This window comes from Crotalus tigris, unplaced genomic scaffold (genome assembly GCF_016545835.1).
Source record: "Crotalus tigris isolate CLP2741 ecotype Arizona unplaced genomic scaffold, ASM1654583v1 scf7180000017674.1595824, whole genome shotgun sequence".
In the NCBI taxonomy this organism is placed as follows: domain Eukaryota; kingdom Metazoa; phylum Chordata; class Lepidosauria; order Squamata; family Viperidae; genus Crotalus; species Crotalus tigris.
The window spans coordinates 129,675-141,874 of NW_024096559.1; the positions used below are offsets into that span (position 1 = coordinate 129,675).

The following is a 12,200-nucleotide window of genomic DNA, read 5'->3' on the forward strand; positions in this document are numbered from 1 at the left end:
GCCTCTCAAGAACCTCGTTATATAATTAGGCCTGAGGCTCCCAAGGAACTGGAGATACGTTTTGATGGTTCCATTGCTGAGAGGCCATTCTTATGCCACCTTCGCCTGAGGCTTATGTGTTTATTTTTTTAAATATTTATCTTTGAATGTGGATCATTATACCTATATTTCTGTTATTTCTATATTTGTTGTTTCATTTGGCTGTTGCATACTACCCAGTTGCTTTTGGTCAAACGGGCAGCTATACAGGGGTGGGATTCAAATATGGGAACAACCGGTTCTCTGTGTGGATGCCGCTTCCGGGAGTCCATTTTGGGCCTGGGCAGCAGAAAATTAGCTACCGGTTCTGCCGAAGTGGTGCAAACTGGCTGAATCCCACCACTGCATTTGATAAATAAGTAAAGTTTGAGGTGACTTTTCTATTTTTTATTGCGTGGTGGGAGAGGAGAGGTAAAACCTTTCATTCAGTCTAAGTTTAGCACATGCTCACTGCTGGTAGGACAGGTCCTCCCACAAAAGAAATGTAGATTTCATTCAATTTGAATGAAATCAGCAAAGTGGGTGTGATTATTCACTGTCTAGCTAATATTTTCTTTCTATAATAATCCAGCTGAGAATTTAATGGCAACTTGGGTTAAGACCCAGGACCATGTTCAAAATTCTCCAGGGCTGGAGGTTGGAGACAACCCTACCAAGGGATTCAGTTTTCATGTTGGTCCTCGACTAACAACAGTTCATTTAGTGACCCTTCAAAGTTACAACAGCACTGAAAAATGTGACTCGCGACCATTTTTTAAAGTTACAACCTTTGCAGCATCCCTCATGGCCACATGATCAAAATTCAGACACTCGGCAACTGGTTCACATTTATAATGGTTGCTGTGTCCTAGAGGGTCATGTGATCCCCTTTTGTGACCTTCTGACAAGCAAAGTCAATGGGTCAGCCAGATTCACTTAACAACCAGGTTACTAACTGATCAACAGCAATGATTCCCTTAACAACTGTGGCAAGAAAAGTCATAAAATGGGGCCAAATTCACTTAACAAATGTCTCACTTAACTATAGAAATTTTGGTCATAAGCTGAGGACTATCTGTATGTTTTGGACTGCTAAAAGTCTACGCTAGGCAGCAACTCCTTGCCAGCTTTGATGGGGTGACATTTTTCCATTGAGGGAAAAACCTCGTCTGGAAGTGCAGGATAGGGATCCTGAGAAGCCCAGAGAAACTTCTCGATGACAAGAAAAGTTCACCGGTCAAGATCCTGCCCCTGCCTCCTTGCTCCTTGTTTCCCAGCAGTGAAGGCAGCCTAATTTTATGCAGCGTGCTCTTGGGGTGATATATACTGCATGAGACACAGCGTTGGTGAAATGGTTCATTTGTCAGCTAAGGATCCAACTAGCATCCAGGCTTATTTATCCAAGTAACTTTTGCTTATCCTCTGAAAAAAAAAAAATCCGCCTAGAAAAAGACAGGTTTAAACCTCAAGCCAGCCACTCCTTTGGCACTGCAGTTCATAGCTGTCAAGTTCATATTTGCTTTATGTTGAAAGCAGCCCTTTTCCTGAATAGAGTGCTTAAGATACCCACATGGCCGCTTCCAATCACAAGGCGCCTCTTGCTGCAAATGTAGCAAAATCCACACGGCAAGTCAAGACTTCAGAGGAAAGGAACCTGGAGCCCTCTACTGGCTGGTTATGGGATCACGCCTATGGAGATTCTCAGTCCTCCAGATCATGGTTGTCCCAAAGGTACTTTTTCAAGAGGCGATTGGACTTTCTTGTTTTTCTTTGAAGACATTTCACTTCTCATCTAACAAACTTCTTCAGCTCTGGGATCACCATCCACAGATCCATCTCTTGCTGAGACCATCCCAAAGTTCCTGTCCACAGAAGCTACAATCTATGTGCCAGACTGGGCAATGACAATGATTCCTTCTGATGAGTCTCCTCCTGTGTCTTCAGCTCTTCTCCATCATAGCTGCCTTTGAGAATGGACAGTCTCTGGCTGAAGGGCTTAGGGTCATAGTAAATAACAAAGTTGTAAAGGACAGATGCCAAGATGGCACCAATTAAGGGGCCCACCCAGAAGATCTATAAAGAAAGATCAGAGATAAGTTAGGACAATGACAACTTGTCACCAATTGACCTAAAGTACAACCCTATTTGACCCAAGGTCAGGATCTCTGAACCAAAGAAGCTGCACATCTTTAGAAGTCCAACTGAAATGAATTGAACCTAAGTTGCTAGATCACATTAGTTTCTCTCATGATTTTCCAAGATTTAGTTCCTTTTCTCTGCCTTGGAATCAGGACCTAAATCATGACAGCCTTTATCATCTACAACCAGGATCGCAGCTGCCCACAAGGCATGGTCAGAAAAGTTAAGATAGTGGCAACAATGGTGAATGAAGCTTTGCCTAATTTTTTTATGTGCACCACATACGCAATACATACAAAAACTGGAGAGAGTTTCCATCACCATTGTGACTGCTGTTTTGACTTTTTTGACTATGATCTGTAGACATTCATGATCAGGACTGTTATATCCTACAATATGAATCAATCCATCTCTTCCAATGTTGTGACATCTTCTGTTGAAAGCTGCTGTAGAACCAGTGGTGGGATTTAAATATGTGAACAACCGATTGTCTGTGTGGATGGCACTTCCGGAAGTCCACTCTGGGCCTGGGCAACAAAAAGTTAGCTACCGGTTCTGCCAAAGTGGTGTGAACCAGCTGAATCCCATCGCTGTGTAGAACTGACTACCAATCCACATGAGTGAGATAGCTGTGTATCAGAGGTAGACAGCTTACCATATCTAAAGACAGATATAAACTAGGATAAGACGGACTGTGTAAAGGGCAGGCAAAAATGGAATGCCCGGTTTTATGAACCCTTTCAGCAAAATACTGAAGTATACCAAAGATTTTCACACGAGGACTTGAAATTCACCACTAAGTGAAAACAAAGCAAAATAAAAAAACAAAACCCAGTGCATGATACAGTGATCTCTAGACTATTTCTCAAACTTAGCAACTTTAAAATGTGTGGATTTCAATCCCAGACTCTTCCAGCCAGCCACATTGAAGTCCACAGAACTTAAAGTTGCACACATTTGAGAAACACTGCTCTAGATCAGGGGTTCTCAGCCTTGGCAACTTTAAGACTTGTGGACTTCAACTCCCAGAATTCCTCAGCCAGCTTTGCTGGCTGAGGAATTCTGGGAATTGAAGTCCACAAGTCTTAAAGTTGCCAAGGTTGAGAACCCCTGCTCTAGATGGACTGTGTCTTCTAGGCAAGATCAAACTCATGAAATTTTCAAACTCCCATTCCTGCTGATTTCCCAAAGTCAGAATTCAGTAGCAAATGGAGCACAAGCTTTAACTGGGGGAAGCTAAATTTAAATCCCTGCTGACTGAATTCAGCTTTAAGCTCCTTTAAGGAGAGCTGGATATGCAAAGCGGGAAGGGCTTGCTTTAAAGCCCTAAGCTACTATCCAGGTTAAAATGAAAGGAGATAACAAGAAAATAAAGGAAGTTAGATCTACAACTTCTCTCTCTACTTAGTTCTGTCCTTACATTTTCCATCTTAAGTCACCCCTTCCTGGAAACTTCCAAGGTCAGAAACTTCTGTGAATAACCACATCTGCAACTAGAACCCTGGCAAGCTGATGTTATTCCCAGCCGGCTCTGCCATTAAGCAAAAGGCAGTCATCACCTAGGCCAGGGGTAGGCAACCTTGGCTCTTTTATGACTCGTGGACTTCAACTCCCAGAATTCCTGAGCCAGTATGGCTCAGCTTGGAAACCTCTCCCTTTCCCCTCAGCATGGCTGGCTCAGGAATTCTGGGAGTTGAAGTCCACCAGTCATAAAAGAGCCAAGGTTGCCTACCCCTGACTTAGGGGGAAAAGGCTAGGAAGGGAAAATTAAAAGAACAGAGCCAGCCTATTGCTTGAAAAGACGGTAGGGCTTCACTGTTAATACTGAAGAAAAAAAAAATCACTGCTAATCCAGTTAGTGTTTGCATTCGGAATGGGAGGGGTGGGAGAGATATAGACCATCCCATTTCTGACTCAAGCAGCAACATTTCTTAGGCAGCTCCAGTGCCGTGGTTTGAAAGGAGGTGAACCTGGCCTAAGACAAAATGTCAGGGTTTGTGTCCTCTGATGGAAATGTTCTAGGCATGACTCCTGTCTTCAGTAGGGCACCAAGCCTCCAGGAGTAAGAAAGAGGCCATTTCTAGCTGCTCTAGGGCAGGGGTCCCCAACGCCCTGTCCATGGACCAGCACCGGGCCCCATCTGCATGATCAGGTAGCATGCAAAACTACACCCCCTGCAGTCTGCAGGAAAACCTGTCTTCATGGAACCGGTCCCTGGTGCCCAAAAGGTTGGGGGCTACTGCTCTAGGGAGTAAGGATATTTTTTTAAAAAAACAATCACTTGACCATGTGCCATCGTTTTTTTTTTTTTTTTACAGCTAGCAACCACATAGACCACCACCAGAGAGCAGCAAAGAGTTTTGTATCTCTTTGCTGCCATTTAGGGAAAATCTGGAATTCTGTGGCCCACAGCTGGTTACCCCTACTCTTCATGCCAACAACCGAAGCTATTTATGCCAACGGCAAGGCTGTTGCCTCCTCTGATTTTAAACTTAGGAACTGGGTGAGACCAAACTGGTCTGCCTTATGCAACCAGAAGATGGCCTTATCTCCCAGCTTTAAAATGCAGTTGTTGCCAGACTGAGCTAGAGTTAAGATGTCTAAACAAAGTCCTAATCCATAACAAACTTTTGTGGAAAGTAGCTCTGAGAAGCATCGTGGCCTTGCTACTTAAAATCCCATGGTAGGCTTCCCTAAAATGCCTGCCAGCAAGTCCTTACAGATGGCTACAGAAAATAAAGCAGCGCTCTGTGGGAGGTGCAAAGAAGCTTGTGGACCTGTAGTACAGAATGCTCATTTTTTGTTTTTTAATAATCCCAGACCAGTCCAGTTGCTCTTTGGGCTCATAGTGCATACAATTAAATCCTACTGATATACAGACTTTCAGGGTCTGACCAATTGGATAATTCTTTACCCCACTTTTCTTCCACCTACCCTGGAATAATGGGGGATGAGGATACAGAAAGAAGAGAGTTTTACCCACTGCTGAAGAAAATTCCCAGTTATGACAGCAGGACCAAAGGATCTGGCTGGATTCATGGAGCATCTAGTGTAGTAATGCTAGAAACGGGGAATTGGAAGAAAGCATTAGGAAAGACAGCTCTTGTGGAGTTCCCATTCTCTGTTTCAACGTTGCACTTCCATCAAAAGTTTTTTTCTATCTCACTATAGTCCAAACAACTACAGATAGTCCTCGACTTATGACCACAATTGAGCCCAAAATTTCTGTTCTTAAATGAGACATTTGTTAAGTGAGTTTTGCCCCATTTTACAACCTTTCTGCCACAGTTGCTAAGTGAATCACGGCAGCTGATTGGTTAGTAACCTGGAATCTGGCTTCCCCATTGATTTTGCTTGTCAGGCGATCACATGACCTTGGGACACTGCAACCGTCATAAGTATGAACCATCTGAATTCTGATCACATGACCATGGGGATGCTGCAAAGGTCGTAATTTTGAAAAAACAGTCATGTCACTTTTTTCAGTGCCGTTGTAAGTTTGAACGGTCACTAAATGAACTGTTGTAAGTTGAGGACTACCTGTACTACAGTGTTGGGATGGAATCCACATAGAACAAGACACTGGAGGAAAATACTTGTGTAGCTTTCTAGTCTTACACCTGATGTTGAAGACTGGAGTTGTTTGGTTCAAGCAGCCACTACTATTGTTCTTTTCTCTAAAATGTCTCTTTTACTAGAGGCATGCTATTGTCTGGGTAAAACATTTACCAAAGGTGTGCATCACACCACCCACTGTAGCAGGGTTATCTATGAACACTGTTGTAAAAGCTTAGAATGTTGGTCACCGTAGGATCTGCTAGTCAATGCTCCTCCAAAACACCCCTGACATTTTTACATTATACATGGGCAAAGTTTGCAGCCAAGAACCCAGCCCCTGCACTGTGCTCATGTTATTTACAAGGTAATTAAAACAATATCTGTTACATTATTCCTTTTGTCCTGGTTTTTAAAAGTTCTCAGCTTTATCTGGCTAATGCTGGCTTGGGTGTATTCTGTCTTTTATTTCTAACATTGATTTTTACTTTGCTTTGAATGCCTATTCCCTCCGAAGAGCGCTCTCTATCATTTTAAAAGCTTGCTTCTAGCATTTAAAAAAATAAATAAAACAAAACCTGTCTTGCTTAGGACTCCCAGATGTGGGTTTTCCACTCTCAAGTAATCATCAGCCAGTTCTGGTAGGCTCACTTTTGTGCTTATCTTTCCCAGCACCTTTTAATTTACTCACCCCTACCAAATGGCCCAGGGCAACCGAGACTCCGATGATGACAGCGGGGGAGCCCGTACTACGCTGTGTATCTGTGGATGCAAAGTAGCACAGAACCAACTGTAGGGTCAAGATGAGCTCAACTGCAACAGCTTGTCCAGCTGAAATATTGACGTTCACCTAGAGCAGAGAAGGAAATCACGGTGAAGGAGATTTTAACTCTACAGCTGACATCTTTTCTGCCTGGGGGGAAAAAAGATTATTATATAGGTTTTAGGTTACGTGAGTGCAGGATCCCCTAAAGCAGGGTAGGCAACCTTGGCTCTTTTATGACTCGTGGACTTCAACTCCCAGAATTCCTGAGCCAGTCATGCTGAGGGGAAAGGGAGAGGTTTCCAAGCTGAGCCATGCTGGCTCAGGAATTCTGGGAGTTGAAGTCCACGAGTCAGAAAAGAGCCAAGGTTGCCTACCCCTGCCCTAAAGTTAAATCAGAGCACTTTGTTACCACCACTAAGAGCGACATCCGATGACTGCAACTTGAGACCTCCTGCCAGCTCTTGCGCTGACTTTGCTTGTCAGAATCCCTTTTATTCAAACACATTGAGGATTCTTTCCTACTTCAACATTTATGGGGAAAACCCTGAAGGACATAAATTTTGTGAAGGTGGCTCCAGATGGAAAAAAAGTTTGACTTTAACAGCTGCCTTTTATATTTCTCCAATTAGGGAAGTCAGCAGTCATCCCTGATCAGCTGAAAAAGACTCTAAACTTTCCTCCTTTTTTTTTTTTTTTTTTAGTTATAAACTGATGTTTTCCAGCTTCTGGCAAATGGCTGCTGCCTGCTTCATCTGAAGCGCATCATACTAAGGCAGAGTCCTGCTGTGGTCACATTCCTCCAGTTTTCAGGGTGGTTTGTCTCTCGAGACCAGAAAAGCAGAGAGCCCTTCTGCTGTGCTCAAAGACCATCTCTTCTGCTTTTCTTGCCAATCCCTGGGTGCAGCCGTGTCTACAGAGAAGAGGTTTAAAAAAAAAATAATTAAGATGGTAGCATGCAATTTTAGTCCTGCCCTTTTTTTTTTTTTTTTGGCGTGGTGCATATTGCCTTTCTATGGGTATTCTTCCATTATCGACCGCAATTGGGACCAGCCAACTCTGCTGTTAAATGACACGGGCATTAAGTGAAACATCACGTCGCCATGCTCAGCTTATGTCAATGCCACTGCGGTTCTGAAGCGAATCTGTCACCGTCACTAAGGGCAACATCTGATGACTGCAATTTGAGGCTTCCTGCCAGCTCTTCCATTGACTTTGCTTATCAGAAGCGGGATGACTAATCTGACTATTTTTTTAATCCATGTCACAAATGTTTTGGACAAAGGGGGTGCTGTGGACATAGCTTATCTTGATTTTAGCAAGACATTTGATACAGTTCCCCTAATGAGCTCATAAAAAAGTTGTACAGGCTAGGGCTTAACCATTGGGCGGTTCAGTGGATCAGAAATTGCCTTGGAGGGACTTCCTGTTCTGGTACGCAGCGATGCTGGTTGCATCTGGGGACTCGTCTCCAGTCCGGCCGGGTTTTCTGCATCAGTAGACCCCCTAGTGGGTCGAATGTCACCCTGGAGGGGTGACCACCGAGAAGGAGCTTGCTGGTGACTGTGGGAGAGCAGCAGCTTCTCCCGTGGCCCCAGCTATTTCCTTAGGGCCGACAGAGCAACAATCATCCTGCAAGATGGCTGATTATCCTGCTGCACCAGCCGAAGTCACAATTACAGCTCAGTGATCTTAGACCCACTGTGGAGGATCCGGGTGAGACCCTTTTTGCCCCTTTTGTGCTATAAGGAAAGGGATTATTACAGAACGAAGAGTTAATTCTACCCCAAACATTCAAACTGACTTCCAGACTACAACTGTTTATTCTACATACCAAAACATACCAGAAGAGGAATTAAGGGAAATTAAAGAGGAATTTGTTACAAGGAAAGAGAATACCACAGAACTAAGAACCAGAGATTCTTCTTTAAATTTGAAAAGTGACTTTCAGACTACACTTGACTATTCTACACATCAAAATACACTAAAAGATGACTGTATTGAGGATACAGAGGAACTTATTTCACCCTATAAGCATCTTACTTATATTTTCGAGGATCGGAAAAAGCAAAGACTGAGATTTGAACCTTCAAAACAACGAGGTTTCAAGAATAAGAGAAATGGAGCTCCAATCCAGAGGACAAGAAGCTTATTATTGCCGCAAGTGGCATCACAAGCAATAAAGAGAGACTTATCGGATGAAAGGGAAGTGTTGCTATGGAAACCAGTTTGGCAGGAAAAAAAGCCTAGAATAAGACTGAAAAGAGAAATTTAAAGTTTTATATATATTGGATATAAGGCATTTTAGAACTATGGATTGATTTAAGGATTAAGTTCTTCAGTAATTTATTTGTATGAAAATTATTATATAATGGAATGAAGAAAAATGAAGAGATGTTCTAGTTTTGTTTGATAATATGATATTATTAGGTTTTATAATTAATTGGACAAAATTAGAACTTTGTTTAACGAATTCAAATGATTTAAGGGTGATAGTATTTTGTTTAGCTAGATATGTATAGGATAGATTAATATTTTATCAGTTGGGAGATATTAGTGGAAGAAGGAATAAACAAGATTTATGATGAAATTAAAGAATTAGGATATATCTGGAAGGGATACCTGAACTGATAATGTGTGTACTTACAGTTAAATTTGATTATGGTATTGTAATTGCATAAAAACAGGTTTAGGATTAATAGTAAATTAAATTAGAAATAGACTATTTTAAATATATAAGCTATTTGAGGGAAATAGAGAGGGAATAATTGATGTATTGATTGAGTTACTGATATATGACTTATTTTTTGGATTTTTTTGATTACCCCAGTACCGCAGTGTGTCTTGAGCACTTTGTATTAAGATCTTAAAAACCAATAAAATTTGTTTAAAAAAAAAAAGAAATTGCCTTGGGGATGATCCCAGTGTGTGGTCATGTGTGTAATGGGGCACTATCTGAACAGAGACCAGTCACAACTGGCATGGCTCAGCTTGGAAACCTCTCCCTTTCCCCTCAGCATGGCTGACTCAGGAATTCTGGGAGTTGAAGTCCACAAGTCATACAAGAGCCAAGGTTGCCTACCCCTGGTCTAGGATTTTCATCCATCTTTTATTACAGTGTTTACTTTTCCATTATTGGTAAATAAAATCCTGATTTCTGCAAGCACCCCAAAAATTAGTTATCTAGTCTAGGGTGCAAAATCTGAGGGCCACTAGATGTCAGCATTGAAATTTCAGATCTTTTGCCATCATCTAGTGGTCATCCGTCTTTGTGCAGCCTGCAGGTTGCAGGATTTAAGTTTCCTTAAACGAAATATATTTATTGTATTTTTTACACACAAAAAAACACTTCCAAAAATACGTTGAAGGAAAAATGGATGGGAATATAGGCTTAGGTACATAGTAAGCAAGATAACTATGGTTAGACCATGTAGCTGATTTTAATGGCCACTAAACCAGGGATTGGCAGCACAGCATTCATGACATCCCAAAACGCACAAATACACAAACTGTAAAAATAGGTGAAATCTTGTGAGAAATTGGTTTTCATATTTATTTCTGCAAAATGTTAAATCTGACAGAATTTTGAGCTTGAATGCCCAAATCACATGAGATTTGGGGAAGAAGGCAAAACCTTGTGAGGTGTTAGGAATAAAACTGCCTGCATTTCACCATTAAAAAGGTTTTATTACTACTCGGCACTCCAAGGAACAAGGAAAAGTCAGCCTTGGAGCATTTAATAATTTGTGTTAGAGTCGCAAGCTTACTTTTGTAGGAGAGTAAAACACTTACTGAAATCTGCATTAAGGCAAAAGGCAATTGGTTTGGTTTTGGCTTGAGAAAGTATATGAACGGAGCCAGCTGTGCTCTGTTGAATAAAATGACTATGTAATGTGTGTATGAAGCCTATATATTAGGAAATACAAATCAGTGTGCAGAGAGAGTTTGATTCTGAATAATGTCTTGCAATATATTGGAAAGGAAAGACCATTGTTTTCTACCTTCTCAGTTAAGCAATGTTTATGCAGAGAGGGCATCAGTGCTGGTTTTTCATTAGCATTTCAGATTTTTCAGATTTGCTGTTACCTCAAAGTACATTATCACACAAAATGTCAGGCACAAGTGACCAGATCCACGTGTGTATAGTTCAGGCTCCTTTGCTGTATTCTGCCTATAATACAGGAATTTCCCCAGACTGCTTAGGAACAGATAGATAAGATTCCTTGGAGCTTGGGGAAGGGGGGGTGTCAGTCCCGGATCTCTTACATCTGTGCAACAACTCAAGGCTAATTCCTTCTTTGATCCCTCCTCCCTTTTGGCTGGGTGTTTCCCAGCATATACCAAATTAGATCATCATAGTTTATCAGAAGCTCCTTAGGTATAAGGAAACAAAATATTGAAGTGGGGGGAAGGTATTAAATGATGGATACTGACTAATCATTGTCCAAATATAGAAATCTCAGTGGCTTAGTGTGTTTGCCTTTGTTGCTGCCTTTCGTACAGCTGATTCTGGGACTTTCCCCACTATGGCAACCAGGCATTCCCCAGCCTTTCTTAAATCCACAGAAAAGAAATAATGGCTGCGCTCATTGTCAATCCCTATCCTGTTGTGATTTATTGCTCAATTATGTTGTCCTGATTAGGCACATGCAATATGGGACCTTATCATTTTACTATTTCAGCACTTCAGCTTGTGCTAAACCAGTCAGAGTTAAAGCATTTACAGCCTACTGCTGAACAGTAGAGCACCATCAGCCAATACTGGTGCAATAGCAGCATGGTGCTAGATAAAATGTACAGTAGTGGGTGGAGAATCCAAACTGATGTTTACCTACCTTGTGGCTGCTATTGTATGTTGCCAGCTTAAGGGGGGGAACACTAATTTAACACCAGTACAGTTAACAGAACAGAAGAACAGAATGGGAAGGGACCTTGGTAGTCTTGTCTAACCCTCTGCTGAAACAGGAAACCCTATACTATTTCAGACAAATGGCTGTCCAATCTCGTCTTAAAAACCTCCAGGGCTACAGCACCCACAATTTCTGGAGACAAGTCGCTCTACTAATTAATTGTTTTAATTGTCAGAAAATGTCTCATTGGTTCTAGGTTGGTTCTCTCCTTGATTAGTTAATTAGTTGATTACTTTTTCCTTAATTAGTTGATTAGATTAGATTAGATTGATTAGCTAAGGTTGATTTAAGCCTATTTCACTCACCAGCTAGTGCTGAAAGCAACATCACAGGCATATCCTCTTAAAGAAGGCTGCACAATACAAAAAACATGATGTTGATGCCATAGTTAAGTGCAACTGGAAAGAGACTCTATCCTTCCCATGTAATCCGGGCTACTTCCAGAGCTGCAGGAGGCTCCCAGACCAAGTTCCTCACTTCTGATTACACTGTACTGTAAATCTGACAACCCTCACTGTTTTTGTTGGAAGAGTTGAAAGACCAGGTTAGGGACAAATCATCATGGAGAAAATCTATCCATGTGGTTGCTAAGAGTTAACAAAGACCTGGTGGCACATAATCCATCAATCTATTTCCAGTAAAGGTTAATCTCTGCATTCTCTGGGCTCCTTTTCTGCTAGTCTCTTTCCCTCTCTATAAGCATGGGAGAGCTTATAAGGGTTCATTCCTAATACATGGATATAATGACATTTAGCTCTACTTCCCTCCCCCAGAACTGCCCTCTTTGATCCACTCTTTCACTTGTTAAATAGTGC

The 12,200-nt window shown here is 41.7% G+C and overlaps 1 protein-coding gene across 3 annotated transcripts in view; it reads right to left on the reverse strand.

Moving 5' to 3' along the window:
* Positions 1 to 1,014: 1,014 nt before the first annotated feature.
* The window catches only part of LOC120305447 (aquaporin-6-like), a 37,121-nt gene continuing 25,935 nt past the window's right edge, over positions 1,015 to 12,200 (reverse strand). For 2 of the 3 annotated variants that reach the window (XM_039337311.1, XM_039337310.1), the window contains 3 exons: positions 6,404 to 6,562; positions 5,137 to 5,217; positions 1,015 to 2,091 (listed from right to left, as the gene is read on the reverse strand). In XM_039337311.1, the coding sequence (XP_039193245.1) occupies positions 1,894 to 2,091; positions 5,137 to 5,217; positions 6,404 to 6,562 (438 nt within the window). In that variant the 3' untranslated portion in view covers positions 1,015 to 1,893. The remainder of the gene's footprint in view (positions 2,092 to 5,136; positions 5,218 to 6,403; positions 6,563 to 12,200) is intronic. The other variant, XM_039337312.1, reaches the window with a different exon arrangement.